We start from the raw sequence: 24,775 nt of genomic DNA, 5'->3' as shown, positions 1-24,775 counted from the left end.
CCAAAAGTTGTACAAAATGTGAAATTACAGATTGCTTCTATAATCTGAACATTCTAGTATGTGTACGGGGAGCATGACTCTCAAACCAATAACTAAAGACAGTCGCTCAGATATGTAGGCCTAAATGTGAGTGACAGTAGAAGAAGCTGAACATTTTGATGTAAACTCTATTAATATTAAACTAGGAGAAGCAGCAGTTTACAAAACAGCGGGTAGTGGGTGGCCTCTGTTTGTCTTCTTTGTCTCTCCATTTGTCCTCCTCTTACACACACACAAACTAAGCGGTAATGTTTCTTGGTGTATGAAATACGACGAGTAGGCGGTTGCTAGGAAAGTTAATACTCTATTTTAAATGTCGGTCCAACATGCAGCTTCAACTGATAATATCAGCGAATAGTTCAAGAGGATATTATCCTCTTGAACTACTCGCTAGATGGGCTGTCTCACAGACAGCCAATAGCGCCATCTAGTGTATAATAGATATAATACTTCAAATGCAAGGGCTTTCATCAGCGGGCCAATGGCTCAATCTTCATCGTGTTAACTTATTTGCAATAAATAGAGAAAGATACATTAACTCACATGACAATCTTCGAGATCTGGGAATCTTTATGTGGACCGACATTAGCGGGACTTGAACTTGGACTTGGACTCGTCTCTATGGCTGATAACCAACAGCTCTCCCCACCAAGGCAGCAGCACAGCATGAATCATTTGCTCTCTAGTTATGTTTTACATTAAATTCACGTGACTTGGCACATTTTCAAAAAGTAAAGGGCCTACTCAGCTAGATTGCCACTATTAAATAAATATCCAACGATGAGAACATCATTTAACCAAATAAACACGATTCCCAATGTTTACATACATATCAATCTCACCATATCTATTTAGCTGTATGCTAAAGCCTGTCTGTAGCCCATTTTGTTAATTTGCTGTTCTGTGACAATGTCCACCTGCGCTCTAAAGTTTGTTTTATTTTCTCTCTCTCTCTCTCTCTCTCTCTCTCTCTCTCTCTCTCTCTCTCTCTCTCTCTCTCTCACACTCTCTCTCTCACACACACACACACACACACACACACACACACACACACACACACACACACACACACACACACACACACACACGGATGTGTTTGCGTTACCATAACTATCAAAACATTAACATGGACATGGACTATGGAGCACATCTAATGGTGAGCAGATTGCTGATGTTAAAGCTGATTACCAAATGTGTTTCAAAATGTCTCTTTGAAATTGGGCACAATTTATTTAGCTACTTGACCAAATGTGTTAATCATTTAGATACTTCACTTTTGTAATGTATTTGTCTAAGATCTTCCATAGGGTTAGCCTAGCAGGTTTCACAAAGATTTATTTTCAAAGCAAATGCATTTTACGTATTGATATAATTATTTGTATTGTACTTTACAATATTTTGGATAGAGTACTTCATAACAACAACATTTTCAAATGTTGACTCTGATATCAGTTTCTAGTTTGATAAGCTTGCATAACCTGATTCAAAGCAGGAGTGGGAAAAGCTAATTATGTTCATGTTGTGAATGAATTTAAACAGCCAGTGACGGCTAGCGAATACGGTTTAAAGTAGCTTGAAGTTCATATCATGTTCAGCTATGAAAGGCTACACATGAGGGGCAGAAACCCCCACCTAAACACTCATTGGCCACTTCTTGCTCCTTTTATTTTGACATTTCTGTCATTTAACAGATGCGTTTATCCCGATTTACAATAAGTAGCCTAACTGAAAGAAGCAAGAAGCAATGTTTAATTTTGACTCAACCAATAAATAAACCATCACATTATGTCTTTCATTCATACTAGACATTCTTGTGAGTGTGTGAGTTGTTGATTCAAGCAGCCTCATATGAAGCAGCCTCACTCCTGATACTCAATGGATGCTGGGCGCTGGGTGAGGCTGCATGCATGTGGTCGGTGCAATCAAAAATGAAGCCAAACAGGTTGAACCAGCTGTCACTTGGGTTTCTGATTCTTTGATTTTTTTTGTCATGGGTCGTAACCATGGGGATGACACAACGTTTGTCAAAGGTTTTGCATTGTGCTGACCCCTCGTTGGTATTTATAAAATGAAGCCAGGCCGACTTTGTCACCAGGAGGCAGCACCTGCTCAGGCAGTAAGCCCGATTCCAACGCTGCAGTAAACCCGTTTCATACACCATCAGCTGGTGTCCTGTGTCTGAGCAGCCCAGTAAAGCCACCTAGGTGTCGGTGGTAGGGTCAGCCCGCTATACCATCATCTAGAATACACATGTACCGTGTGCTGATACAATGTACAGACCACCTACTTGTCTTCCGTCCAGCATTGTGTTTAGATCACATTTGCACGTTTAATATTCAGTGTTGTGACACGGTGGACTTAAGGGATCAAGAAGCTGGCACTCAGCAGCAGCTAGAGTTCTGCAACAAAATGAAGATGTTGATTATAATTATTTATCTGGATAATGATGTGTCATAGTACATATTTTCTTCTGAAGATGTTATCACCTTTATTGATCAATTGATAATTGGTGAGGTGAGGAGGAAGAAGAACTATTTCCTGAACATAGGGTAGCCTATAGTTTGTAGTTGGATCTTTATAGGGAACAAGAGTCCCTTTTACTCCTGTGAAGTTAAAATAGGTGGACATTGAAATGATCATTTGAATGTCCGAGATATCATCTTTCTAACGTAGATCTCTATCTCTATCTCACACGCACGCACGCACACACACACACACACACACACACACACACACACACACACACACACACACTATTCAACAACCTTCAGACATTTGTGTACATTGTTTGCATGTGTGGCCTCGTATAACTCATGTATTTGATTTTTTTTAATGAATGAATCAGCTGAGGATGTAACAATGACAAGGCTTGGTTGTTTCCCAGCCCACATGAGAAGTGCCACCGCACTTCGCTTCAGCGAAGAACAAGGAAGTGTGTCGTCATTCAAAGTCTTTCGCATCCAGGACTCCATCGAAAAGGTACGTGTGTGAATACTTTGTCTTGATACATCCTCTCCTGGGTGGGTTTATTCCACCATTTCTTTACTTTATAGTCAGGTGTTAAGTGTAAGACTCCCTTTTCATACAGTTCACTCTTTCTGCTTTACACACAGTGAGTTTCAAGTGTGGGAACACAATAGGATGTTGGAGCCACGGCGGCCTTCAAGTAATTTGTATAAAATGAGGTTTGTCGACAACATTTAGTAGCGAGGTAGGCGGGCAGTAACGACGTCAAAGCTTGAAAATGTACAGGGGTATGGTGGGGCTCTGGCCCTCTCCATTCATCGGACTGGAGAATGGAAAATAACGCAAACGGTGTCAAAGTCAAAGTCAGCTTTATAGCTTCATTACTTCACATGTTGACATACAAAACAATCAGGAAGACGTTTCCCACTATCCCACGGTGAACAGATACGTGATAAGACAAGACAACAGATAAGACACATCCTAACAAAGCTAAAAGTAAACATTGAAGTGTGTACAGAAGGACATTATTAATATTAAAAAAGATAGACAATAAATATACCCCACATTGTTTAAGAACCTGTTTCAGAGATTGTCTTTACTGAGGTGGACAATTACCGTCAACTTGTTGATCCTTAGGCGGGACTTACAGGAGGTGTTCCAGGAATCTAACTGAGTCAGTGCGGGCCACTGTAACCACACCGCTGTGCACGCAAACACACAATGTGTGTGCATGCGGTACCATAACTATCAAAACATTGACACTAGACTACGGAGAACATCTAATAGTGAGCAGAATGGCAATGTAGAAGCTATATGGCCAAATGTGTTTCAAAACATGCTTTTGAAAGTTGATTTAGCTACCTGAACAGATTTGTTATTGCTATGTTTAAGAATTAAGATTAACTTTTTTAATGTATGTCTTTCCCAGATGAAGATGCTATTCATACTGCTGGGATTTACCCTCTTTGTCAAAGGTAAGAAAATATTTCAGTTGTAAGAGTTCTAATAACTGTAATAATCTGAGCTGTTACTCTAATGGCCTTACATCATAATTGAATAAGAATTGCCAGAATCGTTGCAAATTTACTCCAAACATAAATAGCCTATTCCACTTTGTATGCAGCCATACCAAAAGGTTTGATGTGAAAGCGCGATCGCGTTCGTCCTCCCCCCCCGTCAACAATCGCGTTCGAACCCCCCCCACCCCCGTCGACAACCGTGTTCGTACCCCCCCCCCCCCCCCCCCGTCGACAATCGCGTTCGTCCCCCCCCCCCCGTCAACAATTCAATATGGACCCCCCTATAAAGCCTCGGCCACCCTCGTGCCACCCCTTGAAAAAAAGTCTGGCTCCGCCACTGGACACATCTAATGCCTTGTACGAGGGCAACATTTACCATACCCTTCAGCCTGTAGGTCCACATTCCGCAGACGCATTAAGATTAACTGAGGTGCAGGTACAAGACATCAGGCAATCCTTCATACCTTCGTACCAAAGTTGACACAACATAACATAGCATACCGGTCATACCCTTACAAAGGTTGGCCAAGGTCCATCTCAATGTCTGCGTCAATTTTCTTTTATAGTCGCAGGCAGTGTTGGTTTTCTTGGCAAAAATGAATGACAATATATATAAAAACGCTATAGCTATAGCAAGCGTTGCCAAATGAGCAGCCAACACACATACTAGTTGTTTGGTAACACATGTTCATGTTGTGGGGTTCTGTGTTGCAATAATGTGATGCGGAGGCTATAGAGAGATACAGTTTGGATTCATTAGTTTCAGACTTGACGTTCACTCTAAATAAGTTGCAACCTTTCTCTTTCAGGTTTTACTGGCCTTACTCGTTATGGAGAGATCGGAGGGAAGGTCGTCTTTCAATGCGACTCAACTAAGAATAAAATAATTTCTATTAACTTTCAAGGAGGCACAGCTTTTGAAAAGCTTATAATTGGATATCGTGCTCAGAAGGAAGACATCAAAAACCGACCTGACACCGACTTGAACCATATGGATAAGACGGTAACCTTTCGGAATCTGAAAGTCTCAGACAAAGGGAATTATAAATGCTTCGTAGACCATGGGGAGATCGGTGGAATTACTGAAGACACTGAAACAACTCTCTTCATAATTGGTAGGCCTCCGTTCACTCATTCCCACTCTGAACAAGAACATTGGTAACATAAATATATAATTCCTATTCCATTCTACCACTCTAATCAGTTTATTGGTAAATGGTAGGTATTGTATATTTTATGTCTAAAGCATGTAACTTTCTCCAGTGTTTCTATAAACCATAAAGGTTATTTTCAGGGACTTGGAGGAATTTCAGATTTGACCTCTGGAACTAGGCAGAGGGCAAACACATGCCACATGCCACAGGCTGCCAATTTCAATTTGTTTCACTTTTCTCCAGGCATTCTCTAGGCATATACATCAATTATGTTGAATTTTTATGCTTTTATTACACATATATCACACAGAACTGCTGTAAACAATTTTTCTAAGTCAAACATGAACAAATAGGGGATGAGGATATCCTTTATGTGCAGGTTGAGTACCTCACACCAGAATAAACAGAACCATGGTACTTTTCTAACTCTCATTCTATTTCATTTTAGTTTTAAGAAAAACACGTTTTAGTCACCATGTCATCGAGAAGTACACTACCGTCAATCCTGAAGTGTAACACAAAGCCTCTGATTGGTGGAGCTCGCTGTTCCCATGGAAACGTCTACTGCAACCGCGAAAGTCAAGTCGTCGATAACTGCCGCCACTGAACTCGATCGTTTACCACAGAGAAACCATGATTTCCCTCTGAGACATGATTTGTTTTTTTTTAGAGATGATGAAAAGAGTGTCCAAAAGGATGAAAATCACTACAAGTCACTAGGCCATGTCCTGGACTGTAGTGTTTGTGAGGGCCGGCCTGTGGGTTCTGTCAGGGCCAGTATGAAAGAGAAGACATACAGGGTTGAGGGTTTTGTCAGGGCCAGTATGAAGGAGAAGACATACAGGGTTGAGGGTTCTGTCAGGGCCAGTATGAAGGAGAAGACATACAGGGTTGAGGTGAATTTTGCAGGGTGGCTGCTAATAAGGTAGCTGACATGAGTTGTACTAATCATGTCGTTATCATGCTGCAGTGAGTATTACAGGTAAATAAATAATATAAATAATATAGCAGTGCTATATAGTAATTTGGATAGCATAAATGCTAGGAATACATAATGGTGAATGAATACATAACTGAATTCACATGTATTATAAACGAGTAACGTTGCTGCCTTAAATAATCATCATAATCATCTTCTGTGTCTTAGTTGTGTTGTTTGTTTTCGAGCTGGTTTGCTAAAGAGGCTAATGTAGCTAACAATAACAATGACTAGCCAATGACATGACACGATCACAAAGACAAAGCTATAAATAGACCTCTGAAGATTAAGTCCCGCCTCCGGTTCCTCCCGCTCCGGTTCCCTCGGTCAAATGTCTATGGGGAATAACATGGGTTTTTTGAATGATCGTACGTAGCAAACTCTGTAGGTGGCGAAGAAGTGAAAGCTGCGTCATGTTTTGAACTACACACATTTTCCATCTAGTTTCGACTGGCTTTTTGGGTTGTCGGTGCCGTTAAAGTAGTAAACGATTATAAATGCTATTTTAACGGCACTGACAATCCAAAAAGCCAGTCGAAACTAGATGGAAAATGGGAAGGGAACCGGGAGCCTCAGAGGCGGGACTTATTCTTCAGAGGTCTATGCTACGAGACAGGAAATTATGTCACAAGTGCAACTTGGAAGGCTGGTGTCCAAGGCATCTGAAACACACTATAACAAACCACTGTACCATGTAGACGACGACACTATATACACTATATGAAACATTACACACACACACACACACACAAACACCTTTTATTAACAATATAAACACTATAATAATCTCACAAATATTGTACAATCTTGTACCTTTGCCTTTTTTCGGTTTTCTAAATTAATTTGTGAGCCCTGAAAGTTTTTTTTTAATGGTCTGGGGGGTGTAGAGATACACAGCAAAGGGAAGACCTCATCTCTGTTCTTGTGTTCTTTTCACCTGACCAGAGCCCCCTCCGACGCCCAGTATAACGACCCAGCCGCTGTGTGACGTCAGTTGTGCTCTGAAGTGTACCGCTGAAACCAAGGATCTGGGACCGGTCACCTACGAATGGAAGAAAGACGAAGGAGAGTGGACCGTGGGTGATCAGCTGAAGAATATCAACAGTTCTGATCAGACCACTGAGAAGTTCTCCTGCAGGCTGATCACCCGTGTGAGGACCAGCAACACCAGCATGCCCATGGACAATCCACTCTATAAACCAGTACCAGGTATGTCAACACTGAAGGGTGGTATAAAGGTAATTGTGTTGCAAAGGCTTTAATTTGTAGAATAGGATTTGGGAAGTGGTAGGTTTACTCTCAATTAGTATTTTGAAATGTAGAATTGCATAATAAATACACACACACACACACACACACACACACACACACACACACACACACACACACGTGTCAGAGTGTGGAATCTGCGCACCTTGACTTTCGCAATCAATAGGATCGGATAGGTTTTGTGCATTTGTTTCTTAATAGCACGTGCAATCTAACCAGAAGGCATTGTTTAGGCAATGTGCAAACATTATCACTTCTCCAACAAGTCAATTAAACAGGCGTTTTTTGTTTCTGTGTTAGGCTGAACCCTAGCCTGTTCATACATCCAAACTCTCAGTATAAAACAAAATGAGGGCCAAACTATAGGCTTGACACTAGTGAACATTCTCATGGGGTATTCTCCTGTCCCGACCAGGGCTAACGTTAGAAGTCTTGTCCATAGTAGCCTTATTCTACCTGGAAATGAACGCAAACCTCCCTCCTTATTTCAATGATCAGTTTGTTTGACAGTTTAGTCGGTCAGTTGGGACAGTCGGTTAGGAACCATTAGGTTAGGTGAAATGAACCATGCTTGATGTATTTTATACATGTGAATTACAACCGGTAAGCAACAGTGCAATGCAAACACAATTAACAATACAAAGTATCCAGCTAGTGTAAGCAATGTGGCAATGGAGTTTTGTAATTGGTCCAGGTAAATGTGGGACTTGATACCCAGGGACCAAATGGGGGGAGGGCCCTCCAAGAGCCTGGGAGGAAAAGTATTTTGTTTGAATTAAGTAATATCGTAAGTCATTTTATATTTGCTAAATAAAACCTTTGGGTGCCTGAACTTTTTTAGTCAGCCATCAGACGTCCGACTTCAGCCAGAGATAGAATCCATTCAAACTAGTGCACTGATTTACACCGGCAGCATTCTACGCCTGTCTCACGGCCGACCAAAGCTTAACTTTACGCTTCACTTCTATTTTTAAGTGTTTCTGAAGCGTCTCGGTTATGACGTTATCTGATAATCCGAAATAAACGGCGGCGGTTTGAATTGATACGCCTACGTTATGCTCACGTCTCTCTCTCTCGCCTGTGGTGTAAATTCCCAGTAAGGGTGAGAAGGATGAAGAGGGCACAGAAGAGGAATGGGGAGGCAGTTAGAGCACTGTGCAGACAGCATTTGACAAGGCCTTGTTTAGGTAATGTTTAGCAAACATAATCAGCCTTCTCCCATAGGTCAATTAATCAGGCGGTCAAACCACTGGAGAGCGCATCACTGCGACGTCCTGGGGGACTTGAAAATGCTCAGCCTTGACAGACTTGTCAGGCCCCGCAGGCTCTATGTGACCTGATCCAACCATGGTGGGCCGCAGAGCGGTCCACTACAGGCGCTGCTGCAGGGAACTGTACGAAACCCCACCGAAAAAAAAAAAAAAAAAACCTCCTTTGGCCAGTCTTCGTTTTGCATTCTCATGGGGTATTCTCCTGTCCCCACCAGGGCTGACGTTAGAAGTCTTGGGTCTATGGTAGCCTTCTTCTATCTGGAAATGAACGCAAACCTCCGTCTTGATTTTAATGATCCGTTTTCGTTTGCCAGTTGGGTCGGTCAGTTGGGACAGTCGGTTAGGAACCAGTGAAATTATCCGTGTGTGTGTGTTGTTGTAAACCCCTCAGGTTGAGAAAAATTATTAACATTGTGTGTTAGCATGTTGATGCCATGATGGTACCTTTTATGTTTATTTCCATTTTCTTTCTTTGCAGGATCAACTTCTGGGCAGATTATCGGAATAATTATTGGCATATTATGCATTACTGTAATTGCAGTAATTGCTCTGGTGAAGTGCTGTAAGTATCCATTCAATCACCTTTTTCTCTCTCCTTTTACTCTCACTCTCTCTAGCTCTAGGTCTCTCTCAATAGAGATATATCTAGATCTAGAGCTATATTGATAGATCGATAGATAGATCTATGATTATATGTATACTGGTGAAAACATAGCAAAAATAGAATAACTGCATGGAGGGATGGCATGGCCGTTCAATGGATAGGCTTAGAATATTTGGTCAGGTTTCACAAACTAGAATACTACAGTTAGTGTTAATAGTGACCCCAATGGTGACCTAGCCTTTCTTCCTGATCCAGGTCCACGCCATCCACTCTCTATGTTAATCGTCCAGATTGATTTTCTGAATAAGTACATATGTGAGTATTCTTTTGGCCAAATGTATCTTCAGAATATATATGTGATAAAGAGCCCCCCCCCCCACTGTACAGCATCAGACTGATGTTAAGATACACAAGCTCTCCCTTTAGTTTAAAAAGTCGCCCATTGGCGATGTTCATTTCATCCCAGGGCCTCTGTTTAACATGGGCCTTTGTTTTTTCTGTTGTTTCTTCTCAGTTTGTAACCAGCAAACAGCCCAACCAGCCCCACAAGAAGTCGCACGTGAGTCTCCGTAGTTACCAAGAAAAAAGTGAAATGCTTGAAAGATGACCGATTATAAACTGTAGACAAAAGGTACAAATTGTTGAAATATCATTCTACTGTTGCCAAAATCGTATATTTTTCTGTTTAAATGTATTCTTTCTTTAAAGAGGGCATAGTGGAGGTGACCAGGCCAAAGTTTGTTTAATATTCCACATTCAATTGGTGATATAATAGCGTATAACGAAATTGTGTGATCTGTATTCCCAATATGAAACCAGCCCGCTCAGGAATTTGACTGAGGAAAAAGTGCAGCTTTCTGTTTACTTAATTTATTCAAAATGTTTTAAAAATGATATGTGTGCCGTAAGCCTTTGCCATAGCAACAGTAATCCACTAAAGATGTTATTTCTGCCCTTCCATTACATTTCTGCCCTTCTGCTTCAACCACATGTGGTGAGTCTCTGGGATCATGACATTTGAAACAATCAAGAACAGTAAAGAAAGCAATTGTTTAGATTATTTTTCTCTACGTAATAGACCATTTATCTTGCTATCCATCTGTAAAAAAGCCTATGACAAACCTTGTTGCGCTAGCTCACAAAATGCGCTGTAATGGTGAGCCAAAAACAATCGTTACCATGGCAACGGGCACAAACAAAGTGTAACCACTCAACCCAGGCCGAGGGCTGAGTGGATCTATTGGTAGCCGGCACCAATAGGAGCCAGCTACCAATAGATCCACTAACATGGCTAACATGATCCAAATGGGCCGTCCATACATATAAGATCACTAAACAAATAAGAACATTAAACAAGACATACTAATCAGCCAATCCAGTCCAACCAGCCAATCTCGACCAACCAGCCGATCCAGTTCAACTAGCCGATCTCGACCAACCAGCCGATCCAGTCCAACCAGACGATCCCGACCAACCAGCCGATCCAGTCCAACCAGACGATCCCGACCAACAAGCCGATCCAGTCCAACCAGCCGATCTCGACCAACCAGCCGATCCAGTCCAACCAGCCGATGGAGTCGCAGGTCAGTCATTTACCAAGAAAAAAACAAAATGCTTGAAGGATGATTATAAACTGTGGACAAAATGTACATATTGTTCTAATATTATTCTGCTTTTGCCAAAATATGATATTTTCACTTTAATGTATTCTTTCATTACATAGCGTATAGCATAGCGGAGGTGACCAGGCCAAAGTTAGTTTAATATTCAACATTCAATTGACGATATGATAGCGAATAACGGAAATTGTGTGATGTGTATTCCCAATACGAAACCAGCTTCACTAGCCCGCTCAGGAAAGTGAAAGTGCAGCTTTTGGTTTACTGCTTACTATATTTTTTATTTTTATATGCATTTGCCATAGCAACAGTAATCCACTAAATATGTTATTTCTGTTTGTTTCCAGAACTAGAGAGTCTCCTGCCTCAACAACCTGGTGAGTCTTGGGGATCATCGTGACATTAGAACCAATGAAGAACAGTAAAGAAAGCAATTTAACTGTTTTTTTTCTGCGTAATACAGAGAATTGATAGCCCATTACACAAACCATGTAGCGCTAGCTCACATACTGCGCTGTGATGGCCACACACAATTCAGATGGACCGTCCATACATAAATAAGAACATTAAACAAGACATGCTAATAGGGGCTAGGCCTGAGTTACTATACTTCCTTGATAATGGTCTTTAAATCCATCAACAAAACAAGCCTTTACTGACATCACAAGTGAGGGTGTCCAACTCAGATGTATGGACGGAACAACTGCTAGTTGTCCTAGTAACCAGAGAAAAAACCCATTAAGATGAATGAATTGCTTCTTGAACCGACTCTGGATTGCATATTTTTATTGCATGATTTGATTGCCTTCTTTAATAAATAGTTTTACTATCGTACTTCATTCATCCTCCCAGGTCTTACCTTAATCGAAGAACACCTCGACTACAACGGCGAGCTGAAACAAACTAGAACCAGATCCAAATTTGGAAATAAACTAACAACTTTAAAAAGTACTATGGCTTTGAGTGTTAATTGCATGTCTTTTTGTTTCTTTCACAGTCACTGAGAATTTGGAGATGGAAACCTTCGATAATACTAATTAAAATTAAAACAAAAAAGTAGTCGCCCAGAGTGGCCTCTACATTGTTGCCGTCTACGCATCTATCAGGCCGCCTCTGAATGTCCAAGTGGAACACGTTGATGGGACTGCAGACCACTCCATGTTTCTCTCAACAAGAACAATGAGGTTGTTGTACCCATGGAATCATCTGTCAACTAGCCAACAAAGATCAGACCCATGGATGTCTGCTGCGACACACGCGTGGTCCTAGCTGAAAGTGGACAATGATTTCCTGTTTTCCACACACGTTGAGTGAATTGGCCATTGTTACAATGTATTTTGGAATGTTTACGATTTTTGATATATTATATATAGCTTGCTGTTTTTTTTTATTGTTTTGTTGTCCTGGGCCAAACTGAATCAAGTGGAGCTAGCTAGCCTTCTCACTCTTCTGTGGAGCTGACACCACTGACGCAGCCTTTGCTATTCACCAGTTCATGCCAACAATCAATGAACAGTGCCCCACTGCTATGGGAAGTTTGTGTCATTTGAATGACCACGGAGTTGTGAAGGACAGTTCAGACGGTGACAAATGAAGAACCAAATTGCAGAGAAGATGGGACATGATCACTTGAAGCCCAGACAATCATTTTGTGCCACTAGTTGCCTCCCTCCAGCTGAAAGACAGTTTTTACAGTCTGCTGGAAGCCAACCACACACTCGCAACGTTATTTGAAATGTAATGCATTCTGAAGATAACTCCTGCACACTGTCTAGCCACGTTTATTACAATGCTTTGGTCTGTCTGATCTTCATCGGGTCAGACCATTGATCATTTTAGGTATATGGTACTAATGCGGACAACACATTTTTAGATTGGTCCAGTATTGAGCGAGAACAGAGAATACTGCAGCCATAATCAGCAGATTATATTTTATCTTTCTGGAAAGAAAATCCATAATCGTTAGCCTCATAGCATAATTGCGAAAAGTCATATTTTGGCCAAATTGTGATAGCTGACCTAACTCTACTCTGTATCACTGTGCATCATTGGCTATATCCTAAGCCAATCAGAGTGCTTTTAACATTCCATAATCACTAGCACAAGTCATCTATTTGACCTGGGCATTTTTGACACTAAATACAAGATGAACCTTAAAATCTGGCAATTATGCTACGAGGCTAACGACATATAAAACTTGTTTCTGTACCTTTTGCTTGACCTGGTCTGTTTGTTATTGTGTCCAGTGCCCATGTTTAGCACTCTGTAAGACATGCCTATTTACAATAATAACCAGGAAACCACATGCACTCTACAGTAGTGGTGGCTCGTTTGCGAAAACGAATCAGTTCGAACGAACGAAGCAGTTTGAACGTTAACGACTCGTTAACATGAACAAACCTACCTGATTCCCCGTTTCAGTTCGTCTTGTTTTTTTTTTTTTCGTTCTCCGAGACTCGAACTGGCGAACTGACCGACGCAAACTGATTCAAGCAAACTAATCATGAAATCCATCACTACTCTACAGGCAGGTTTATGTAATGATCTCCATCCGCCTCATCTGGGTCAATATGGACCGTCTATAGAATGAATGGATGCGAGGTGAATGTGAGATTCACACATTCTAATAATAAATAAGTGGGTTGAACGTTGTTGTAATTTTATAACTCTACTGTACACATTACAGTGTGTGCCAATAAGTCAATGGGCTATGTTTTTTTTGTTTTGTTATTGTTATTTAAAGGTATGGTTAGCCTGTAAAGAGTTTTTTTAGTTGGGTTTAGTTTAGTTTGTTATTTACTAGTTGGGTATGGTGACCCTGGTTAAAGTCCAGTTAATAGTTGTTATTTTTTTTATTTATTGTGTGGTGTATTTGCACTCCAAACTCTGTAAACCCAGTAAAGCCAACTCGTTGGGGTTATGGCGGGGAACATTGCATAAACAATATTGAATAAACATAACGTCAATAAATCTTTGATGGCCTACATTAACTCGTCCTTGAACCGAGTTCGGCATGAGTCATTTTCCCGGGAAATGGTGATGAAATCAAAAACTCTCATGTTCTGACACCAAGACGTCGACAAACTAGGTGTATTGTGATTGTCTTGATTGAGGGGCCCCTAGCATCAGAAGTTACATTTACCATTCAGTTCCTAAGAAAACATTCTAATAGAATGCAAGTCGTTAAACCTTTACTATGTAACTTAGTGCCTTAACAATATCAATATCAACATACAATATCTGAACAAGTAAATCATCCACTGTTGTGACGGTACGTTATCTTAACCCATCTATCTGAAGTAGCTCGCACCACCACTTAAAAAAAAGAATATATACATTTGTCCACGTCATGGCGTCGCAGTGGTTGCAGCATGAACTAGGCCTGGTCACAACGTTGTGGCTTGAAATTAAGTCTGCTCTTGCCTCTTGGTCATGATCTTTCTGTGGTCCTTCTTTTTATTATTATTATTATTATTAATGTTTATTTGATTTGGACATAGCAATTACATTGGACAAACCAGATGCATTGTTTGAGTGTTTTAGCACACGTGCTAATTCGCAACACTTGTCCACAGGCGGCTTGTGAAAAGATAGAACAATTCAAATAGAAAGAAAGGAAATAGAAAAAAACAATAAACAACAAAACAACAAATGCAAGCATTTTTACATGTTAATCACATACATACTCTGCAGAGCAAAGGCAACACGATCAAGCAATCAACCAGTTAAGAACTACTCATGTGAGCACTGTTGTTTAGATTTTAGCCATTGTTTTTTTTTATTTTTGCTTGATTGATCCTCTTCGTAGCCTGATACTTATGTCATACACACTGGCAGTTGCCTGCCGCAGGGCTTTGTTCTTCTGCCAGTACGACTCAAACCTTTGAACCCATTGCAGGGAAGAGATACCCTAATTGGTCAGAGATGAGCCGGAAGCAGTTCAAAACGGTCTTCTAAAGAGGAGCAGTCAACAGTCAACTCGGAACAGATATTATCACAGAGGACGCATTTTTTCCATTGTTGATAGGAAATGCTATGTAACGTATAAACCATGACCTATAGTTTTACATTTACAGACTAAATGGCTCCATACAATTTCTAAATCTGACTCAGTGTATAATAATTCACACGCTGGTGTGATCGTAGCAGTCTGCAGCACCCTCCTCACCACCACTTCCCTCCTCAGTCTTGAGGTCAAACACAGGCACGCGCATCACTTCAGATTCGTTGAGTTTCTCATTGTCCTCAAGCACAAGGGTAAACATGATGATGGAGATGGAAACCTTCGATAATACTAATTAAAATTAAAACAAAAAAGTAGTCGCCCAGAGTGGCCTCTACATTGTTGCCGTCTACGCATCTATCAGGCCGCCTCTGAATGTCCAAGTGGAACACGTTGATGGGACTGCAGACCACTCCATGTTTCTCTCAACAAGAACAATGAGGTCGATGCACTCATGGAATCATCTGTCAACTAGCCAACAAAGATCAGACCCATGGATGTCTGCTGCGACACACGCGTGGTCCTAGCTGAAAGTGGACAATGATTTCCTGTTTTCCACACACGTTGAGTGAATTGGCCATTGTTACAATGTATTTTGGAATGTTTACGATTTTTGATATATTATATATAGCTTGCTGTTTTTTTTTATTGTTTTGTTGTCCTGGGCCAAACTGAATCAAGTGGAGCTAGCTAGCCTTCTCACTCTTCTGTGGAGCTGACACCACTGACGCAGCCTTTGCTATTCACCAGTTCATGCCAACAATCAATGAACAGTGCCCCACTGCTATGGGAAGTTTGTGTCATTTGAATGACCACGGAGTTGTGAAGGACAGTTCAGACGGTGACAAATGAAGAACCAAATTGCAGAGAAGATGGGACATGATCACTTGAAGCCCAGACAATCATTTTGTGCCACTAGTTGCCTCCCTCCAGCTGAAAGACAATTTTTACAGTCTGCTGGAAGCCAACCACACCCTCGCAACGTTATTTGAAATGTAATGCATTCTGAAAATAACTCCTGCACACTGTCTAGCCACGCTAAAGATAATATGGAAAGGAACAGCAAACAGCTCTAGATGACTTAACAGAAATCAAAGCTGCCAACTACCGCAAAGGCGGCAGGCCCCCCCCACCCCGTCTGTAAAACAAGGAAGTGTGTTCATTCCACTGAAGGGTGCATCTGAAGACTGAAGGCTGAATCAAACAGGTATGTCCAAGAATTATTCGCCTTTATACATTTACCCTTTATACATTTACGCCTTTATACATTTACTAATTTGCCTTTATACATTGACGAAAGTCAATTTATACATTTATACATACATCATTTATTCAACCATTTTTTGTAACTTTTTATTCAGGTATTCAAGTATTAAGACTTGTAGTAGTATGACTTGCATTTCATACAGTTCCCACTTTCACCCTGGGAGCGGAAGCTCAAGGCCCCCCCACAAATAACTTCCTTCCAAACAACTTCCTTCCTTTTGTAGATGTTGCGTACAGATAGATATTTTTATATTATTACACACTAGAATACGGTACGAATCTAACAATCAAGTCACGTAACAAGCAGCAACGGTTACCATCACTTAGGCGAGTTGAAAATGGGATTTCATGGTTCTGTTTCTTTACATATAAGTCAGTCCGATGTCATCATATATATGATCATATGTATTATTATATTATTGACACCAAGTGCCGCAATGGATCCTGGGAGGGTTGGCGGCACCGCCACCGAGGCAGTCGTGGTTGTGGGTGTGAGAGAGAGAGAGAGAGACACACACACACACACACACACAAAGAAACAGAAGAGAGATAATGAAAGAATAGAGAACACACACAAACACGCACAGAGAGATAGACAAAAGAGAGAGAGAGAGAGAGAGATACGAGAGAGAGACAAGAGAGGGAGAGAGCTACGAGAGAGATACGAGAGAGAGAGATACGAGAGAGAGATACGAGAGAGCCGGAGAGCGATGAGCGTGTGAGAGAGAGAGATACGAGAGAGCCGGAGAGCGATGAGAGTGTGAGAGAGAGTGTGAGAGAGAGTGTGAGAGAACAGTGAACAATCCCCCCTTTGGTTTGGACTCCTGGGAAAGTGGACTGAACAACGACGACCACGGTTACCACAGAAGGACCACCATTTAATGAACAGGAGTCCAGGGTGGGCAACAACACCATGGGGGCAGAGGGGGAACCATCCATTCACTGGTGACACACTGGTGCTTATTAGCAACGCCGGGCCCAAACGAGGAAGAGCCCATTAAAGAGAGAGAGGGAAGGAGTGTGTGTGTGTGTGAATAAAGGCAATTCTCCCCCCCTCCCCCCCACTGTTTCCAAGTCACGTATTGTTTGTGAGAGGATGTAGCGACGCGCTGTCCAAGGCAGGCGACATCCTCGACTTGCAGAAACTTGCAGAAACGTCAGTTTGAGGCAGACGCTACAGTAGCTACACCCCTGATACTGTCTGTACGTATCCTGCACGTACACACACAGTGTAGGCAGATGTGTGTGCGGTACCATAACTTTCAAAACTATGGAGAACAAACTATGGAGAACATCTAATGCCGAGCAGAACGGTGATTGTCATTATGGAATCATAGGGCCAAATGTGTTTGATATTTGCTACACTTTTGTTATTGCATGTTTAAGAATTAAGATCAACTTTTGTAATGTATATCATGTCTTTCCCAGGTGAAGATGTTATTTATATTGCTGGGATTTACCCTCTTTGTCAAAGGTAAGACATTTTTTTATATTTAAGAGTTCTAGTAACCTTAATAATTTGAATAATTGAAATATCATAATTGAAACAATCTGACAATTGATTACATACGACAAAACTTAAATTGGTGGACGACATACATATACGTCATCCATATATGTGCACATTGTCCATGCTTCCACGAGAGATTCATTACAGGCGACAAAATCGACCGGACCACAGCCTTTTTAAGCAATTTAAATCCCTTAGAAAAGTTAATCTAAGAGCGAGTGAACCCAAAAACGCTCTCCCCCTCACGCGTTCCACTTGGCTCTTGGTGTTCTTTTCGTGACGTCAGACTACTTTTTCTAATCTACCTAATGAGGAACCACCTGTAGTTCCTCATTCTGCAACAACAAGACATCAGGCAATCTTTCAAACCAAAAGCTGACACCACGACATCTGTCTCAAAGTCTGTGTGAATTTTCCAAAATGAACCTCCCCTTTGGTAGAAACTCTTTTATTTATTATATAAAAACGCTGACTATAGCAAGCGTTGCCAAATGAGCAGCCAAATATACACATACTACAGCTAGACTAGTTGTTGGTAACACATGGTCATGTTGGGGTTCTGTCTGTGTGTTGCAATAATGTGATGCGGAGGCTATAGAGAGACACAGTTTGGATTCATTAGTTTCAGACTTGACGTTCTCTCTAAATAAGTTGCAACCTTTCTCTTTCAGGTTTTACTGGCCTTACTCTTTATGGAGAGATCGGAGGGAGGGTCGTCTTTCAATGCAACTCAACTAAGAATGAAATAAAGTCTATTTACTTTCAAGGAGGCACAGCTTTTGAAAAGCTTATAATTGGATATCATGCTCAGAAGAAAGAGACCGAAATCCATCGACCTGACACCGACTTGAACCATATGGATAAAACTGTAACCTTTCGGAATCTGAAAGTCTCGGACAAAGGGAAATATAAATGCATCATTAGACACCATGGGGTCAGCGGTGGAATTACTGAAGACACTGAAACAACTCTCAGCATAACTGGTAGGCCTCCGTTCACTCATTCCCACTCTGAACAAGAACATTGGTAACATAAATATATAATTCCTATTCCATTCTACCACTCCAACCAGTTTATTCTGAAATGCATACATGTGGAACAGATAAACTCTTACATGGTAGGTATTGTATAATTTATGTCTAAAGCATAACTTGTAAACCATGAAGGTTATTTTCAGACTTGGAGGCATTTCAGATTTGACCCCCCCTGCCTATTTGAACTAGGCAGAGGGCAAACACATGCCAGGCTGCCAATTTCAATTTGTTTGGCATTAAGGCTTTTAATATACAATATTACAGAGAACTGCTGTTATGAAAGTCAATCATGAACAAATATGTCATTTATGGACCAGGGATTATAGTGGTAGACTAGCATTCTCGAAGTTGGTTGGGGTAAAGAAATGACCTGATTGTTTGTCAGGTCGTTCAGTCATTTGAGATAATTGAATATAAACTGAAATGCCCGTCCTGTCAAACAGACCAAACAACAAATAGTAATTGCAATGATATAGGCTGCTATTTCACTAACAGAGGGCGAACACATGTCAGGCTTCCAATTTCAATTTGTTTCACTTTTCTACAGGCATTAAGGCGGTATACATCAATTATGTTTTATATTTATGCTTTTATTACACTTATATTACACAGAACTGCTGTAAACTCTTTTTTTATGAAAGTCAGACATGAACAAGTAGGAGATAAGGATGTCCTTTGCGTGCAGGTTGAGTACCTCACACCAGAATTTATAGAACCATAGTACAGTTCTAACTCTGATTCTATTACATTTTAGTAACACCTACACAATACGATATTTTTTAGAATTGAAATGAAAATGTTGGGGGCACAAATGCTACTAGTGGGAAATGTTGTAGTGAGCCCTGAACATTTTTTTAATGGTCTGGGGGGTGTAGACACAGCAAAGGGAAGACCTATTTTCTGTTCTTGTGTTCTTTTCACCTGACCAGGGCCCCCTCCAACGCCCAGTATAACGACCCAGCCGCCGCTGTGTGACGTCAGTTGTGCTCTGAAGTGTACCGCTGACACCAAGGATCTGGGACCGGTCTCCTACGTATGGAAGAAAGACGAAGGAGAGTGGACCGTGGGTGATCAGCTGAAGAATATCAGTTCTGATCTGACCACTGAGAAGTTCTTCTGCAGGCTGATCACCCCTGTGAGGACCAGCAACACCAGCATGCCCATGGACAATCCACTCTATAAACCAGTACCAGGTATGTCAACACTGAAGGGTGGTATAAAGGTAATTGTGTTGCAAAGGCTTTAATTTGTAGAATAGGATTTGGGAAGTTGTAGGTTTACTCTCAATTAGTATTTTGAAATGTAGAATTGCATAAGAAATACACACACACACACACACACACACACACACACACACACACACACACTCGCGTGTCACGAGTGTGGAATCTGTGCACCTTGACTTTTGCAATCAATAGGATAGGATCGGATAGGTTTTGTGCATTTGTTTCTTAATAGCACGTGCAATCTGACCAGAAGGCATTGTTTAGGCAATGTGCAAACATTATCACTTCTCCAATAAGTCAATTAAACAGGCGTTTTTTGTTTCTGTGTTAGGCTGAACCCTAGCCTGTTCACCTCATACATCCAAACTCTCAGTATAAAACAAAATGAGGGTCAAACTATAGGCTTGACACTACTGAACATTCTCATGGGGTATTCTCCTGTCCCCACCAGGGCTAACGTTAGAAGTCTAGTTCCGTTTTCGTTTGCCAGTTGGGTCGGTCAGTAGGGACAGTCGGTTAGGAACCAGTGAAATTATCCATGTGTGTGTGTTGTTGTAAACCCCTCAGGTTGAGACAAATTATAAACATTGTGTGTTAGCATGTTGATGCCATGATGGTACCTTTTATGTTTATTTCCATTTTCTTTCTTTGCAGGATCAACTTATGGGCAGATTATCGGAATAATTATTGGCATATTATGCATTACTGTAATTGCAGTAATTGCTCTGGTGACGTGCCGTAAGTATCCATTCAATCACCTTTTTCTCTCTCCTTTTACTCTCACTCTCTCTAGCTCTAGGTCTCTCTCAATATATAGAGATATATCTAGATCTAGAGCTATATTGATAGATCGATAGATAGATCTATGATTATACACACACTGGTGAAAACATAGCAAAAATAGAATAACTGCATGGAGGGACGGCATGGCTGTTCAATGGATAGGCTTAGAATATTTGAACACGACAGGTTTCACAAACTAGAATACTACAGTTAGTGTTAATAGTGTCCCCAATGGTGACCTAGCCTTTCTTCCTGATCCAGGTCCACGCCATCCACTCTCTATGTTAATCCTCCAGAATGATTTTCTGAAGAAGTACATATGTGAGTATTCTTTTGGCCAAATGTATCTTCAGAATATGTATGTGATATAGAGCCCCCCCCCCCCCACTGTACAGCATCAGACTGATGTTAAGATACACAAGCTGGCTGAGTCCCTTTAGTTTAAAAAGTCGCCCGTTGTAAGATGTTGATTTCATCCCAGAGCCTCTGTTTAACATGGGCCTTTGTTTCTCCTCAGTTTGTAACCAGCCACCAGCCCCACCAGCCCAACCAGAACCACTAGCCGAAGAAGTCGCACGTGAGTCACCGTAGTTACCAAGAAAAAAGTGAAATGCTTGAAAGATGACCGATTATAAACTGTAGACAAAAGGTACAAATTGTTGAAATATCATTCTACTGTTGCTGAAATCGTATATTTTTCTGTTTAAATGTATTCTTTCTTTAAAGAGGGCATAGTGGAGGTGACCAGGCCAAAGTTTGTTTAATATTCCACATTCAATTGGCGATATAATAGCGTATAACAAAATCATGTCCAGTCCAACCAGCCGATCCAGTCCAACCAGCCGATCTCGACCAACCAGCCGATCCAGTCCAACTAGCCGATCTCGACCAACCAGCCGATCTAGTCCAACCAGCCGATCTCGTCCAACCAGCCGATCCAGTCCAACCAGCCGATCTCGTCCAACCAGCCGATCCAGTCCAACCAGCCGATCTCGACCAACCAGCCGATCTAGTCCAACCAGCCGATCTCGACCAACCAGCCGATCCAGTCCAACTAGCCGATCTCGACCAACAAGCCGATCCAGTCCAACAAGCCGATCCAGTCCAACTAGCCGATCTCGACCAACCAGCCGATCCAGTCCAACCAGCCAATGGAGTCGCAGGTCAGTCATTTACCAAGAAAAAAACAAAATGCTTGAAAGATGATTATAAACTGTGGACAAAATGTACATATTGTTCTAATATTATTCTACTATTATTCTAAAATATTATATTTTCACTTTAATGTATTCTTTCATTACATAGCGTATAGCATAGCGGAGGTGACCAGGCCAAAGTTAGTTTAATATTCAACATTCAATTGACGATATGATAGCGAATAACTAAATAAATTGTGTGATGTGTATTCCCAATACGAAACCAGCTTCACTAGCCCGCTCAGGAAAGTGAAAGTGCAGCTTTTGGTTTACTGCTTACTATATTTTTTATTTTTATAAGCATTTGCCATAACAACAGTAATCCACTAAATATGTTATTTCTAATTGTTTCCAGAACTCGAGAGTCTCCTGCCTCAACAACCTGGTGAGTCTTGGGGATCATCGTGACATTAGAACCAATGAAGAACAGTAAAGAAAGCAATTTAACTGATTTTTTTCTGCGTAATACAGAGAATTGATCTAGCCAATTACACAAACCATGTAGCGCTAGCTCACATACTGCGCTGTAATGGCCACACACGATTCAGATGGACCGTCCATACATAAATAAGAACATTAAACAAGACATGCTAATAGGGGCTAGGCCTGAGTTACTATACTTCCTTGATAATGTTTTTTAAATCTGGCGAAAGCACCTTTTCAGGTCACAAAGGCTTCATTCCAGTGTTTACCAGCACCATGCCAACACAGTTCTGCCAGAAAAACACGCTATGTGGACACAGGCCCCCTAACTAGGCCACTCTACGCATCAAGTTGAAGTTGCCAATACAAGCCGTTTCAAAACAAGCCTTTACTGACATCACAAGTGAGGGTGTCCAACTCAGATGTATGGACGGAACAACTACTAGTTGTCCTAGTAACCAGAGAAAAAACCCATTAAGATGAATGAATGACACGCACAGTTGCTTCTTGAACCGACTCTGGATTGCATATTTTTATTGCATGATTCGATTGCCTTCTTTAATAAATAGTTTTACTATCATACTTCATTCATCCTCCCAAGTCTTACCTTAATCGAAGCACACCTCGACTACAACGGCGAGCTGAAACAAACTAGAACCAGATCCAAATTTGGAAATAAACTAACAACTTTAAAAAGTACTATGGCTTTGAGTGTTAATTGCATGTCTTTTTGTTTCTTTCACAGTCACTGAGGATTTGGAGATGGAACCATTCAATAATACGAGGCTGTAGTCTCGCCTCTTCTCATGGCATGACCATGGCAGGGTAGATTTGTGGGAGAGCGAGAAGAGAAGATTGTCCCTTAACAGTTTTGAGCCTAACCTGTTTGGGTGTAGGCCATCTGCTCTGAAAAGATATTTGCGCCCCCAGAACAAGTTGAAATTGTCAATAAAGCCCCTTCCTCTTTCATTGCAGACTCTTGAAAGCCATGTATTCAGTGCAAGTAGACGACTGAATCTGTTTATTCCCCTGTCAACTGCTGGTATGGGTCCACTGATGAATGACCTAATGTGTAATTTTTCCAGTGTGTCCAATAGTTGATTTTGGGGTTTTCCAATATAATTGTGGATAGTTTCTGGTTGACATCACTAACCGTCACATCTGGGAACTAGCATGTTTTGATCTTCTTACCGGTTATATCCTTTATGGTTGAGTCTCCTACAATCAGAGTGTCTGGTTCATCTGCTTTCCGTAGGATGGGCCCTTGTTGGCTTGAAGGGACGGTGGCAGACGCATGCACAGCTCGACAGCTCTGTGGCAACTAGTTCTTGTTCCGTCGCTGTCCCCACCGTCCATCTGGACGCATCCCGGGGCTCAGGGGTGCATGGGTGGCAGGCGCGTTCGTGGACTCTTGGAGTGGCAGGAACCGGTTCTTCAGCGGCATGGTTAACTTCAGCGATTGGCTAATCCGACTGATACATGCTACTTTAGCTTTGGGAAGCTTAGCATTTGGCGTTGAGTGAACTTGTTGATTCACTTTGGAATGTTGTTTGGGCTTAGCGCCGACTCTGTGCCAGTGAGAGGCAGCTGGAACTGTATCTCTCTTGTCCAGCTTCGGGAAGGATACAGTGTAGCTTTGATCATCTTGTTGTGTATTTGTCTGCGCTAGCTCAGCAAACTCACCCATCGGCACTGTATCCTGGAGGAGTCCTTTGCATTTTTCTAATACTGCTAGCCTCGTTTCAAATAAAGCCACTATCTGTTGCAGTTTGGTGCAGTCTGTGCCTTTCCCAGTCTCTGTGTCTGAGACATCCGAGTACAGAGGCATGTTGGAGATAGGAAAGTCCGAGGCTTTTTCTTTGTCTGATCCGGTAGTCAAAGTGCCAAAATGCATTGTTGAATCGAGCAATGGAGGTTGACGGAAACAAACTATATATTCTTAAGTATTATGATCATGAAATAAAATAAAATAAAGTAGACCTGAACAATGAATTAAGTAGTTTTTGCCACTGCCTAGCAGAGCTTCGGGAAACACAACCTCTCTCTCTGCTGCCTCTCTCTCTGCTCTCTGCTCTGTTTTGTTCATTTTTGAATTGTAAAATAAATAAAATATTTTTTTGTTAAAAATAAGTTGCAAGTTTTTTAAATTATTGGAAGCGAGTCGAGCTGATCTTGCCTGCTGTACCCACGATAAAGAACATCCGAGACAATATCCTTAATTCAAACTTGCCGTTTCATTTGGCCTCAATTGGCTACGGATGCGAACTTGGAATGAACAGGGATTTCTAAATGTTACTGTGGTGGAGACTGCAGGAGCTGAAACATCACTATGGTAGAGCTAAGAAGGTTCTACGAGCGCTTCAGACCAACCTTAGCAAAGAACGTTTCGGGAAACACGCGAAATGTTAAGGTA

At 41.4% G+C, this 24,775-nt stretch overlaps 1 protein-coding gene across 1 annotated transcript; it reads left to right on the top strand.

The window, feature by feature from the left end:
- Positions 1-2,928: 2,928 nt before the first annotated feature.
- On the top strand, positions 2,929-23,470 carry LOC311369719 (uncharacterized protein; the record flags this gene model as incomplete). The annotated part of the gene is made up of 10 exons (XM_084487934.1): positions 2,929-3,018; positions 3,935-3,980; positions 4,835-5,140; positions 7,104-7,367; positions 18,372-18,683; positions 19,664-19,927; positions 21,261-21,320; positions 21,712-21,906; positions 22,295-22,324; positions 23,108-23,470. 10 exons carry the CDS (start codon positions 2,929-2,931, stop codon positions 23,152-23,154), a joined length of 1,614 nt encoding a protein of 537 aa, XP_084344060.1. The 3' UTR covers positions 23,155-23,470.
- Between the last annotated feature and the right edge of the window lie 1,305 nt (positions 23,471-24,775).

Source organism: Micromesistius poutassou (assembly GCF_964030765.1).
Source record: "Micromesistius poutassou genome assembly, chromosome: 24".
NCBI lineage: Eukaryota > Metazoa > Chordata > Actinopteri > Gadiformes > Gadidae > Micromesistius > Micromesistius poutassou.
The sequence above is the reverse complement of the archived record's forward strand: the minus strand, read 5'-3'. Positions and strand labels throughout refer to the sequence as shown.